This window comes from Enoplosus armatus, chromosome 19 (assembly GCF_043641665.1).
Source record: "Enoplosus armatus isolate fEnoArm2 chromosome 19, fEnoArm2.hap1, whole genome shotgun sequence".
Classification (NCBI taxonomy): domain Eukaryota; kingdom Metazoa; phylum Chordata; class Actinopteri; order Centrarchiformes; family Enoplosidae; genus Enoplosus; species Enoplosus armatus.
The window spans coordinates 16,770,299-16,785,139 of NC_092198.1; the positions used below are offsets into that span (position 1 = coordinate 16,770,299).

The window sequence follows — 14,841 nt, forward strand, 5'->3', positions numbered from 1 at the left end:
AGTGACAGTTTGACATTTTGGGAAATACGCATATTTGCTTTCTTGGGTTGAGTTAGATATCTCTCATATCTTTCCATTAAATATGAAGCTACAGGCAGCAGCCGAGTAGGGTAGCTTAGCATAAAGACTGAGAACAGGGAAAACAGCTAGCTTGGCTCTGTCCAGAGGTAACAAAGTCTGTCTAAAAGCTCCTCTAAAGCTCACTAATTAACTCACTATAGCTCAAATGAAAAGCTGTTGTTTTACAGAATGTTATAGGCTCCTGGCTTTAGCATTTAAGGAAAGGAAACAGCTAGCCTGGCTCTGTCCAGAGGTAACAAAATCTGCCTACAAACACATTCAAAGTTCAATAATAACAGGTATATATATAAAACAGGTTATATATATTAGTTTAACCGTCAAGTTGTGGTCTTGCGGGGGTTGTATACTGGTCTATTTCTTGGCCAGGCACAATGACTAACTGTTTCCCCCTGTCCGTAATATGAAGCCAAGAGACAGTTAGTTTAGCTTAGCCATCAAGAGTAAAAACAGGGGAAGCAGCTAGTCCACCACATACGAAACAGACCAGCATAAAACCACAAATTGTTGATTTTACACAAGATATAACATGTTAATTAGGGAGCCTTAAAGATGCTTGTAGGCGGATTTTCTGACCGTTGGCTAGCTGTTTCCAGTCTTTATGCTAAGCTAAGCTAAGTGTCTCCTGGCTGCAGCTTCGTATTTATGGCACAGACAGGGGCGTATCACGTAATTCCGGACCCTGTACATAGACATTCTCTATTTTCAGGCCCCTCCTCGCATCCACGGCTGTTCATTCTAGGATCTTTCAGGGTCCTCCTCACATGAGGGCCCTGCATACTTTGTCCCCTCAGTCCTACGTCCCTGCGTACAGACAGTGAGAGTGGTACTGATCTTTTCGTCTCTCCAAGAAAGCCAATAAGCGTATTTCCCAAAATGTTAAAATTATTCCTTTAAACAGGTGAACGTTTTGCTTATAGGTCACATTAAATGAGAACTTTTCTAGTACTTAATTTCTGTAAGTCCTCTTATATTTAGGTTGATTTTATGATTTCTTTATTCATTATTTAATTGTGACCTCAGTGCCCCTCTACAGTGTTATGGGCCTGAGTCACTGCCTCTGAAGGATAGTTATACTGTTTTATACCGCTGCTCGTGTCTGCACCAATTCTCGGACATACGATCACAATTCAACCAGAATATATGTTGTCCACATTTGCATACGTTTTTGAATTGCGTGCTGCTGTATAACTGGGAGGACATTTCTTCTCTATATCTGTGCTGTTATCTATGTGCTGTGTTTTATGAGGGGAGAGAGCAGTCACAATTTTGTTTGCCTTTGGTGGAGAAATGTCTTGTGTTGTGGCTGTGGGTAGAAATAACAGAAGGCCTCTTATGGGTTTTTGAATGTGACATGAGAAAAATTTGATAGCATAAAAAGGTTTGTGGTTAGCTTAAAAACTATTTTGAATTGTTAGATATATCAATAATGAGGATAAATATAATGCCAAATATTCAGTATTTGTACAGAAATATACATATATAAATATATAATATATGCCTAATTTAAATGGAACTATTTTCCGCTCTTGACCATGTTTTTGTTGTTTAACGTTCCTTTGTCAACATTATTTTATAAGATCTTCAGATAGCATGCAGGATAGTGAAAATGAATGTATTATTTAGTGTTTCATTGCTGCTCAGTATTACAGCATTCTACAGATCAGTTTGTGTTTGTAAGATTAATTTAAGCTGAATATTTCATTTCTAGATTTGATTCATCTATAAATGAATTGCAAACTTTCTTTTCTAAATGCAAGATTTTGAAATGGTTTCAACAAATTTATATCATTTTATTATTTTCCTGCTTTATCAATGTGGTTCAGTATATTTTGCCTCTTCTAAGTACTGCTATCAACCATCTGTTGTAAATAATTATGCAAATTAAACTTTTTTGAAGAAAACAGCATGGTTGTGAGAGAGCCCTTTCATTTTCCTCCTCAAGTACCGGGAGTTTGGAGAGGGTTCAGTGATGCAGCTGCACCACAAAGCAGACAAGTCATGTGGGATTTTAGCTCAAAGGCAGGGTTATTTATGTGGAATTACTAAAACCCAAATAAAGCCCTATTTATCCTCTATGCAGGTCTTTATAATGAGAAATGGAAAGCCGCTTGCTTAGGGGAAATCCAAGTGAAGTTTCTTGTTAATATATTGGCTCTCAGTTACAACTGTGATGATTTAAATGAATTAAGTGATTTAATTAGTTAATAATGGAGCAGTTGGAACATTTATTAAGTAAAAACATGAACTGCTATATATGACGTCCCTCTTGGTGTTTCACGGTCCTGGTATTTTGCATGGTGGCTCACTGTCACGACTTACTGGGAAGCTTGAATACATTAGCACCATCATTAAGGTTGTTAGTCGCACCTGAACGCCCCCCAAGAGATTCCACCTGAGACCCAGCCTGTGGCATGAAAGTGTTTACACTAACTGTTTTGTCCCGGAAACATAAACTACTGTGCAAAAACGAGCTGCACTGTAGCAGCAGCAGCAAGTGTGGGTGGTGGATGTGCGAGGAGTGTTGGAAGAGAAATAATAAGTAAACAAAGATACTGACACTGACAGGTCTGAAGTGGATCCTCTTATAGTCCTGAAGGAGCACTGGGACCAGGTGTTGTCAGCTGTGCTGATGTAACAGCCGGTTACCTTTCGCGACAGACATTTTGTCACAGCAGGAAAAGCACAGGTGTGATTGATAACTGATTATGTACATTGGCCAGTTTCAGGGCACAGCTGTTGCTTCTTGGGACAGTCAAAATGTCTGCTGTGAAAAAGGTTTAGTGGAACAATGAGTAGCAGACCAGAGGAGAGGGCTATCAAACTACTAAACTGGTGGAGCTTAAATTCACAGGTTTATTGTCACAACTACCGACTTCATCTGACTTGTTTTAAAGTTTCCGCAGAGGAAAGGTGGGCTACAAAGATCAGGACGCAACCGGCCTCAGCAGCAAAATGCTGTCAATATAAACAGTGGTAGAAAAGGTCCTGCACACCCACACAGGTGTCAGCCAATCATTTGTTTATTGTCCAGCGGTGTTTAGGAGTAACAGGGTGAATATTATCAGATCAGCTTGGTTGGAAAAAACTCCCATGATAGAATGATCACTCATCTGTGTCTTTTTCACTTCGACATCCTTTTAACTGTGAGCCAACAACAGAACACGGCCGGCAGTTTTAATTAAAGAAGTGGTCTTTATTACAGCAAAGAAGCCAAACATTACAGACAAGAATAATTATGAACCATGAATATCAATTCTAGACTCAGACTGGCCTCTCTCATCCAGGCACCTGCTTCACTCACTACTCTTCAGGGCCATTACTTTTACTAAGGAGGAACAATGGGCATCTTAACAGGAGTGTAGTTAAGAAGGTTGACATACTGTATTCAATTAACACTCTCGTCATTTTCTCTCTCTGCATGCTATAGAGACGGCCATCAGGTTTGTCCAGCTGGTAAACCCCATCACAACATAGTGTCACGGCCTCTGAATCTTCTCTCCCTTCTTTGGGTTGCACAAGAAATCTGGAGAAAAGAACCCCCCCCCCCCCCCCCCCCCCCCCCGAAACTTGATGTTCCACCAACAGAATATAGTTTCAGTGGAAACTATAATGCTTTTTAAACAATATCTGTCAAAATTTGAAAGTTGAACCCCCCAGGAATACAATCTCTGACTTTTTTTTTTTTATCTACAACAAAAGTAATGTTCTGACATTGCATCCATCATCTACATCTCTACTGTTCGTCCAACAATAGAGCCTTTTAGGGTACTCATGATAGTCTATTTACAATAACATCCTTAACAGTAGACCTGGGCGACTCTCGTTCCAACCACGTGGAACCTCTGACATTTTATTTACAATAAAGTTTTGTTTTTTTGTTTAATTCTGAATCAGTTTGTGCACAACAGAAACACATGTGGTATTCCTTAAGCCTGTAAAGCCTCACAAAGAATTCATGAAGCACTCTGATGAATAAAACACATTGAATCATGGTCCAAAAGGTATTCAAAACATTGATCGTCCATGAGAACGCATTCAACAAAGCCCTGGTTTGCCATCTAAGATGCTGTTAAAATGCTTGTATCAACAAGGAAATTCAAATGATTAGGCACAATAAATGTTTTTTTTGTTTCACAGTCCTGCATGTTTCACTCACTAAGCCTGTTTGCATCACTGAGTCCGTGTGTATTCAGGGATAATGGTGAGCAGGATATGAGGATGAAGATAAACAGCTTATCCCGACTAAGACGTTAAGAGGGATAGGAGCTATTATCCAAAATACTCCGTGCATTTAAATGCACTGATGTTCTACTGACCACAAACAGAACAATGGAGCTTTTACACAAATAAACCACGGTAACATCACAGAGAGTTTCATTAAGTGAAAACAAGACCATACTACTGAGTTCCACCTAAATACTGAAAAACTACTTCTAATGCTTTAATATACAGCTTCTATCAGGGGTTCTTAAACTTCTCTTCATGGACCCAAATTGAGCAGATGTAGCCTCTTACCTCGGGACCCATTATGGGCTCATTAAATCATACTAATACTCTCAATGCTCCAGAGGAAACAGGCTCGCAGCCCATTTTGCGTCCCGACCCACAGTTTAAGAAACGCTGGTGGTTGAGTAAACATGGAATGAAGAATGATTGTTCTTACAAGCAATGCAAGTAAACAAACAATAAATACAAACAATGTGCTTTATCCATATAGACATATTTACACAAAGTCTTTGGCTTATGAATAAACATCAGCTACAAAATAATAATAAAAACAAAGAAAAAAAGAAAAAAGTGTTGGCCACCAGTGCACAAAACAAATGAGGCCTGGGGTCAGTTCACTTCCAATTCCATTCAAACCATAAATGGAAACCTGCCCATGACAGAGCATTTAGTCTCAGTCTTTTCTAAGAGTAAATAAGCCGATCCCCTCGTACCTAAAAAATCTGTTCATGTTTGGGTTTTGAAATAAAACATCCCATTTGTGAGTTGGCTGAATTGAAAGTGCATTGGGCCCAGCCCTGAAACAAACATGATTATGCTAATGTCACATGGTTGAACAAAATCTTGAGTGTTCATGTTTTCTTTTTACAATTTGGGGTACAAAGAACTTCAAAACGTCTATCCAGTAGATAAAGTAAATGACGCAACAAACACAGTCAAGAGAAAATCAACTCCGCAGCTCATGAGGAAAGCAGAAAACATAATGACACATATCACACTGAATGTATACATTTTTGTGAAAATCCTTTTCAAGTTACCACTTCATGATATCGTAAGAAAAAAAAATCCTAATACCTCCCCCTGTGTAAACTTTCTGTTTTTGTTTCATTGTCAGTCTTGTTTCTAAAATGCTACTTTATCTAATTATCAAACTTAGATTGACATTTAGGTTCTTTTCTTTGTCTACGTATTCTGATATCTGACCATCGACTGTTTGTTACCGATGTGGGATGGGCTGAAAGGGGCTGTGAAGCACTGAAGTGACTGAAATGACCAGAAGAGTAACATGAAGATGCTGCTGATGTATGAGTAGAAAACAGAAGCGTTCACAGAGTTTGGCCAGGCTGTAACTTTAAGTTTCTTGTTCTTGTACGAAAAGTACTGGCTGCAGATATACAAACATCACCATGATGAGATGCCCAACACTGTGAAGTTACTCAGAAATTAGCACGAGAGCAGGAATGTGGGGCCACTGAAAACTTGCAGTTATTCAAAAGCTGTGGTTACAGCTGGCAAAGGGGGGGAGGGAGACATCTACAGTGCACATTGGATACTGCAGCTGAAACAGCATGAGGCATCGAGTCCATGGGAGGGGCTGTGGTGAGACGCTAAACATTTAAATGGGGCCCAAAACATACATGGGCCCGCTGGCACTCAAAAAGCTGTACAATAAGCATAAAGGAGTAAAAGGAGTAAGATCTCCCCCTGTGTTGCACTCCCAGCAGCCCCTTCTGTTCAAAGTCTGAACTCTTCCCTTTGTTTGGACGCTTTACAATTTCACTCGTGCCATTTGTAGGGACGCAAAATGGGTGCTACAGAAATGGCCCGCCACAGAGGGGAGCCGGGACCAAGCGAAAGCAAAGGGTTAAACACACGGGAAGTGAAGAGATGTTCTGCTCCTCTTCACCTCCTCCTCCTCTTCTCTCCTGTGTTTAGGAGGACTCGATGAACTCCAGCGACAGGTCGTAGCAGAACCGATACTGTTCCTGTAGACGGACACAGACACATAACCTGAACTTAACATCGGGGTGATCACATCTTCATGTTTAGGCTTGTTATTTACAAATATGAGAATATCTATTATGTATATGTCTATATATTTAACCAGAGCTATTGTTCACTCATATGATTCAGGTTTCTTATTTTCTAATATATATCTTAATGTCAGACATTGAATGCCTGTCTCCTTCTATATAATGATTGGTGGACTGTGTAAATACCACGGGCAACAATGGAAATAACTCCATAATAATGACATATTGTATTTTTATAAATGTAAATATTTTAAATATTGTCAATAAACCAAATCAAACCAAACATTTAGTTTGTTATCTCCCTCCGACTCACCGGAGTATCCACCATGTTAGGTTTGCTGTTCCTCAGCGTCTTTACAGCGTGGAAGACGTCGACCACACTCTGCCTCTTGGCCATCTCACACACGATGCTGCTGGCACAGAAAACTCCACTACGCCCACCTCCATTTCTGTCAACACACAGACGATAATACAGGGATGCGTGACAAAACGCACAATCTAATATTTCAGTTGTAGTTTTGCAACCTCTCACAGTGTTGATGGCACAGATTTTGGCACAAATCAACCTGCGTTGTCAGTACATTTTGTGCATCAACAGGCAAAAATACTTCCTGGCTAAAGAAAAGTGTCACTCTGAGTGAGTTTTTTTTTTATAATAATCACCAAATCTTGGCAAGATAAGTGGTATTAACTACCATTCCTCAAGTGGATATAAGTCCTTATTAGAGCACTGCTAGACGCAGTCTTAACTAACAGTTGGCAACCTTTTTTTATTTACAAATGAACTGATATTTTTTCACAGAGTAAACAAGATGCTCTTTTGTTGCTTACAGAGCTGCTGCTTGTGTGAGTGTATGAGTGTGTGTATTTGAGGTGCGTACTCACAGGCAGTGCACGATGGTTCTTCCCTCCCCCTCCTCTCCCTCGCGCTGCCACTGGTCCACCTGCAGGATCAGTTTGAGGAAGGAGCGTTTGGAGGCGGGGACCTCTCTGTGTCCAGCCCAGCCCAGGTACTGGAACTGACGAACCATCAGGTAGCCTTCCTGGGGCTGAGAGATCAAACAACGACACACACATTTAGAGGAATGGATTCAGCTAAAACAGCAGCCTTGTCTTGACCTCAGCCACAAAATAACAACACGGCATGAATCTACTAACCCTGGTGAGGTTGCAGACTCTGAAGAGTCTACTGATAACATCACAGTCCATTGAGCAGGACATACATTCCACCTGGACTGGACCATAACGCAACATGCCCTCCTCTGGCCAGTACTGGGGACAACCCTGAGTAGAAGCAGGTACAGTAGTTAGATACAGTTCATCGACAGAAACAGAGATAATAACTACAAGATATATGATTGATGCCTATCAGAGACCTTCCTGTAAAGGTGCATTCTGTTCATGGATGCTCACTTTGGTGTAAAAATGTTGAGACTAGACTGAAATTTTAAGCCAGTATTAGCCTTTTAATACAACTTTGTAACTGCAAGACAGGATTATCTTCTCCAGTATTATAAAGGTTCCTCTCTGTTCACAGACTGGAGTTTAACTGGATTTCTCTTTGATACAGCTGACCATAGAAATCATTCCAGTAAGGTGTGCAAGAGTTTTTACTTCACAACTTTAGGAATGGCACAGTGTAAAACATATTAAAGGATGATACTAGGACCTGTACTAGGATCTGTTTTACTGGCGGAACCCTCTCCTGACGATTATTATATATCAGATATGAGGGTTTGCTTTCCTCCCTTCATTGCGTATGTGTGTGTATCTCAGTGACTTGTGTCTGTGTATAAGGGTGTATATAGTAGGTGTGTGTTTACAGTATTGTATACATGATTAAAGGTTATACTACTACATTTATTGATGCTGTTGTTGATGTTGCTATAAAATATCATCCTCTCAGAAACTGAAAATAGCAACCGGTCTTTGACATCATGAAATCATTAAGTTATGAAAAGTGAATTACCTGAGCCAGGTCAATCTCATTCAGCATCACCAAGCTGGTACATCCATAGTCGTAAACCAGACGCCAAAAGTCTTTGACGGTGTTAGGCAAAGGATGCTGGGTAACAATGAATGCAGCAGGCTGTCTGTAGCTCTGCAGGAAACAAACAAAAAAAATGTCAGGACATTTCGTCCACAGATTGAAATTAAATTAGTTTTGCTTTTCATACACGTTTCTGCATCTCCGATATCTTCCTCCTTGTTTTTATTACATCTTCTCTCATACATACACACACACACACACACACACACACATACATCAAGACACAAACAGCAGAGCAGAGTGGGACAATTTGTGGGGCAGCAGGCAACACAGGTGATGTTTGGTCACATGAGCATGCAGTGGGCCTATCAGATGTGAGGGTGAGGAGCATGCATTGCATTTACAAAAACACTACATCTATGTCTAATAGGGTTAGTTCACTTTATGTTCAGTTGAGTTCACTTTAAAAATGTATCGAATTAGAAAATAAGTCAGAAAATAAAAGAGAAAATGGACAAAAATACTTTCTATCGACATAATGAACCCAGTGAACTGAAAGTGAACTGAGCCCAACTCATCCTGAATGAAGATGTGCAGCCACGTGTGTGACATGGGTGTGGATGGGTGACTTGTAATGACAAGGAGAATCAAATGTGAGGGGGTCGGGGTCAGGTTTAGGATTTAGGGCGTGAATGGCTTTGCGAAACGTAAACCTGGTGGCAGAACGACACTGAAGCCATGAAACAAATCCAGTATTGGAGATTTGAAGGAAAATCCCATTACCTGGAACTCTTCTGACAGCTTGGTTAGAGAGAGGCCAAAGGTAAGTAACTAAACTTGAAATGCTTAAAAAATTGGACTGAATTCAATACGTTTTGCAGAAATTGCAGTATTTTGTTGGAGAGAAGCCACACCATGCATGTACTCCATTTTGTGTTTCAACCCTTATTATGAACTCACATACTGAATCTACAGCCCACCTCTATCTTCCCCTCTCTCTAAAGTAGAATTTCTGTGAGAACAGACCTGCTAATAAACATTAAATTGTAATTATGCCTGACAATGACTAGATATTGCTATCTTACCTTAAATGTCTAACTACTTAATGACTTTGTTTTTCAAGTCATGGTACATGGGCAACATGTTGAGACAGTGTCAACCGTTGCCAATGTAAACAATGTCCTGCAACGATGAGGCTGTTAAAGATCGGGTGGTGGCCAGAGAAGCTAGTGGTCTTTACAGAACCTGGATTTGTCTCTAGCCTTCTGCTGCTAAAACCACAAACACAGCATCACACAAACAGGGAGGGGAGTCTGTGTGTGTGTGTGTGTGTGTGTGTGTCAGTGGGTGAGTGTTGTCTGTATAGACATATGTGCATAAATATATAAATGTACATGTGTTTGTCTTTATCATCATTTGTGTGTGTTTCAAAAGTGTGTATCATTTTCAACAAATATGTGATTGCAGTTTGGGACAACAGACATTATTTATCTGCCTTTTATGTTTACTTATATTTTTAATCATATTGCATAGACTCAAATTGTGTTAAAAGCGACACACCTGCTGGTCTAAAAGGCTGTTTCCACATGTACTCATCAACAAAGAACACACACAATGTGAAATGTCCCAAACTACTCTTGCTTGAAGTGTTGAAAATAACACAACCTTACTGTATGTGCATGTGGGTGTGGTATAGACTTACATCCATCAGGGCAGCGTTGATGTAGTTGCTGCTTTCTCCGTCTATTGTAATGAGGAAGGGAAGGCATCTATCAGGAGGAAGGCCATCCATAAAGCGGTTCTTATCTTGGTTTCTAGGCAACAGTGCGATGCTGCAGTCTTCAGGCTGAGGCTGAGGAGTCACCGAGTTTAACGTCTGGACAAAGAAAGAGATGTAGAAGTTAGTCTTCAGGTTCCTAAAATGCTCTACCTTCCCGTGCAACGTTAGGATTCCGGGTGGGTCCCATTAAGATGAAAATATATCCTAAAACCATGCTAGAGAAACACATGTCCACAAAATATGTTGTATGCATTATAACTGATATGAATTCAAGCTGACCACATTGTGAAGCGTCACTTTAAGAGCTGAAAGTACAGATGAGGTTTACCTGGAACTCGTCCTTCAGATGTGACGAGTTAGTCTGCGAGTCGATGCGGATCAGCTCATAAAAAGCAGCTTTGAACTCGCAGACTGGTATGGCTGTTTCTCCACATAGACAAGCCTCTAGTATGGCATCATGGATGAATATATACTGCTCCTGAAGACATATAATTCAAGACATGCATATCATCATATACATACACACCTTTCACTCCCAGATAAGAAAAACACTGGCAAACAATAAAGCACGCACACAACGTGTCGCAAACAGCTGTGATACCAAATGAAAGCGGGCATGCTGGCGCTGTGAGAGAGTGATGGCTGATGGGAGATGGAGCTGTGAAGGAGATGAGATGATGACTGTCGAGGTTGGGTTTACTTTTTGGATCTTCCAAGCAAATGACTGCAGCTTCAATTCAATGAACAGACAGAGAGGGAGTGAATTGAAGGCTGCTTTGGTGAATGGCTGTGCTGTCTGATGGATATGGACAGCGGGATTGTTTCACTGCCACGGACTGATTTGCCGTACATTTTGGAAGACAGCTACTGTCACTTCCATGTAGGCATGCAGGTGTTTGCATCTGTATCTGTACGTGCTCTGACTTCTTCTTCCTTTATTCAGTAAATATTTACTGAGGATGCCTAAAACAACGGGAATGGAGGCGCTTCATTCTAGGTGCAACATGCATTGCCATGGTGTCATTCCTGGTCCTACCACTGGATGGCGCCAAAGTATCATATTTTCAAATCCTCATGATAATATTCTTGCCAAGAAATATATTTCTAATGTAATATATTACATTAAATTGTATGTTTACTGTGTTTTGTAGTGAGATGACATGTTTCTGAATGGGTGGCAGATAGATGGCTCGATGTAGTCACTTCAGCCTGCACCATGCTGATGGCCGAGTCTCACAGTGAGTAATTATTGAGTACATTCTAAGATGTGGATGCAGATGGAGGATGGGTAATGCAGTCACCTCAGTCTGTACCATGTTGATCCTCCTAGAGCGAAGAGCCTTCACACAGTTGTAGATGTCGACCACTCCTTCTCTTTCTGCCATGTCCAACATGATGTCAATGACTATGAAACAGCCTGTACGTCCTGCTCCAGCACTGCAGAGAGAAACAGAGAGAGAAATCATTTTGTATGTCTATAATTGAGTGACTATATATGTATGTTTCAGATGTAAGGGTGCATATTAATCATATGTGGTAGAGTATATAAAGTATACAAAGGTTTGCATGTATTCTTATACCTGCAGTGGACCACAATTGGCCCAGCAGAGGGTGGATTGGAGATTTTAACTCTGCGGATGAAGGAAAGTAGTCCCGTGGCGTGATAGGGAACTCCGTGGTCAGGCCAGCCCGTGAAGTGGAACTGCTTGACTTCCCGCACCTCGTTGAAACCACGCTAAATTAAGACAAAAGATATATTTCATGGAACCTGTCAAGTTCACATTTCCTTATATATGTTCCATCACTGAATATGACTCAAACTGTCCAGTTATTTAGTGTGGAGCTCCCTGAGCCCATACAGAAGAGACAAACACATCCGCAACTACTGAAGCTCCACATTTCTATCATTCATTTAATCTGGTGTGAGAATTACAAACATATAAACTAAAGAATATCACTCACCCTCTCCAGTGTAAATGTGCGAACCACATATTCAGCAAGAGGTTCAACCTCCACAAAGGTCACCTTGAAGTCTCCGTACACCTCTGCATCATCTGGCCAATACTTATAGCACTTGACCTGTTCAAAATAAAATGTAAGATTAGTATTTGATCAAATACAGTATAATGATTATAATAAAACAAAGACCTGGATCAAATGGCAGATACAGCATCTTATGTAAAAGAAAAAAATATAATATCATGCGCTGCAGATTTAGCACAAATTTAAGTGATGTTAACTCTCTCAAAACAATAAAATGCTTGAAGAATATCTTTCTGGCATACGTGCTAAAGCAACTTCAAAGTGTTACATGATTTTTATCTGGCTATAAACTTTGCGAGGCAAGTAAATAACTAAAACTGAGTACAGAAGAGAGGAAAAGAGCAACTTACCCTTCCCACCTCTACCAGATTGGTCACCATGACGATGCAGGCTGACTGTTCCTGCCACACCATCCTCCAGAAGTCATACACTGTCTCATGAACAGGACCTACACATAGATAACACATAGAGACGCATATTCAGTACTTTGTATGAAGAACATTTTTAACATCCTGTATAACATCAGTTATGAAGAATTTGTATAGACAGTGTTGAAGGATCTTACCCTGAGTAGCAATGTAGTGACTTGGTCTCTGGTAGCCCTGCAAACACAACAATAAGCATAAAAAGTATATGTATCAGAAAATGTAAAAAACCTCTTTGCAGTGCATCATTACAACTGTCAAAACTAATCTAACTGCTTGTTCTTATGTACCGGCGACAGTAGAAACATTATGGAGCTTCTCCAAGATGTTTACAGTAAATGTAACAATACCATGAATGTCATTGTCATTTTTGGGCTACATGTTGAGTTGCCCTGCACATTTATTGTATTGAAGAGCTAGAAAAGTTGGTCATCTCCTCGAGGTGATAGGATGTGGGAGAAGTTTTACACTCAATACTCGAATTATTAAAACAAAGCTTAAAAATTATGCCGGAAGTACAGTTGACTCTGAATTGATGCCTGTCACCTTCATAACAACTGTCAGATGTAAAAAGCTACGGCAACAACTGACTGGGATTTCCTGACGGCAATAAGACAAAAACAGGTACTACGCATAAGCAAATTTACAGCACACAGTGGGATGTAAGGAGGGCTGATGGGAGGGCACGATGGAGTGAAATCTTTCATGCAGCAGAGGCCCCAGCAACTCAAAATGTTCGGACAACGCTATTCGATGTAATGACGAGTGTATGAATGGATGTAGAGGTGAATAGGTGTAAAGGTTGAGGGGCATGAATGAAAGAATCCACAGTGATACTTACATCCCTGTACAGCCAAATCTATAGCCCAAGCCACAGGCAGAAAGAACGAGTGGAAGAAAGAAAGGAAGAAGGAAAGAAAGAAAGAAAGCACAACAATGTCAGTGAGTGCCAATCAGAAAAAGAAAATTTGCATTGACATAATGGGAGTTTGAACAGGACATGCAGAAAAAAAACATGATCTGAAATGTAGGATTAGACTGAATAGAAAGGACACTTCCTGAAGCACATTGAGGTCTCCAGACTGATTGTTTACAATCACATTTAACAATTACAGTTATATTGCTGTTGACATTCCAGCTTTCTTTGCCTCAAGGCTTTTTGAGTGAAATTCAAATTATGTGACAGCCATCTAACTATAGATGTACCAACAGAGATTAGCTGGATACACCAGGGAGTGTCCACTCTTTTCATTCTAACTCTAGCTTCATGTGAGAGGTAGCATGCATGTGACAGTTAATGATAATATAGAGGATAATGCTATAAGCACTATTAGCATTTTAAAAAAGCATAATATGAGAAACTAACATGCAGATGATTGTGAAGGTGACAGCAGAGTGGAGGGGTGGAGATGGAAAAAGATGAATGGATGGGTGTGTATTTAGATGGAGTTATGGAGTGATAGGTGAAAGGTTGTATCTCTTTTGTTAAATGTTTAAGTGTAAAACAATAAGTTGTGGTTTTACACAGTGTTATGTGCCAGACTATTTCTTAATAAACAAGATATACCATGTTAACTAGTGAGGTTTGAAGTTGCTGTTTCCTTATGCAAAGCTAAGCTAACCGCTGTAGCTGCACAGTCATAGTGCAGACATGAGGGTGGTATCAATCTCCTCATGTGACTCTCTAAAGGAAAGCAAATAAGTGTATTTCCCAAAAACGTCAAACAATTTCACTAAAAGAGAGAGATTATGAAGAAATAACATCTCTCTTTGTGTAGCTATTAGCATTATATGGTTGACCCTTGCATTCCTTGCAAGTCCTACTAAATCCGAATGAGGATTAAAAATACTAGCATGTATTTGATGTAACTTATATAAACTAAATCCTAATCTAAATGGGCTGTATCAGGACACCATGAGAAATTCAGAATGGATGCACACATGAACACATGGATAGAGACACGAGAAGGACAGCAGAACTGACACCTGAGAGAGACACGTGCTGATATGTATGATGTGTTTTCGGGGTGGCTGGATGTGCAAAATGGAACGATGGATGACTGGTAGACGCAATAAAGGTATAGAGGCCTGACATACGAGCGAGGGAGTGTGGTTTCGTTGGTTTCGTTGGGAGCCAATAGTAGCATTCGATGCGTTTCCACTTACATCGATGTAGTTGGCGTTGATGTAGTCGGAGGAGGGGTCGTCTTCAATGGGCTGGAGAATAACCCTTGAATGGTCATCTAGAGAAAGACACAAGAA

General features: G+C 40.3%; 1 protein-coding gene across 1 annotated transcript in view; it reads right to left on the reverse strand.

Annotated features, from left to right (window-relative positions):
- Positions 1–6,110: 6,110 nt before the first annotated feature.
- ptprk (protein tyrosine phosphatase receptor type K) overlaps positions 6,111–14,841 on the reverse strand; it is a 100,962-nt gene continuing 92,231 nt past the window's right edge. Inside the window, exons 27-40 of the mRNA XM_070925662.1 lie at positions 14,746–14,822; positions 13,421–13,438; positions 12,720–12,756; positions 12,505–12,602; positions 12,074–12,190; positions 11,692–11,846; positions 11,413–11,548; positions 10,440–10,589; positions 10,034–10,207; positions 8,311–8,442; positions 7,500–7,625; positions 7,227–7,390; positions 6,655–6,790; positions 6,111–6,293 (exon numbers count right to left, since the gene is read on the reverse strand). Coding sequence (XP_070781763.1) covers positions 6,240–6,293; positions 6,655–6,790; positions 7,227–7,390; positions 7,500–7,625; positions 8,311–8,442; positions 10,034–10,207; positions 10,440–10,589; positions 11,413–11,548; positions 11,692–11,846; positions 12,074–12,190; positions 12,505–12,602; positions 12,720–12,756; positions 13,421–13,438; positions 14,746–14,822 — 1,574 coding nt within the window. The 3' untranslated portion in view covers positions 6,111–6,239. The remainder of the gene's footprint in view (positions 6,294–6,654; positions 6,791–7,226; positions 7,391–7,499; positions 7,626–8,310; positions 8,443–10,033; positions 10,208–10,439; positions 10,590–11,412; positions 11,549–11,691; positions 11,847–12,073; positions 12,191–12,504; positions 12,603–12,719; positions 12,757–13,420; positions 13,439–14,745; positions 14,823–14,841) is intronic.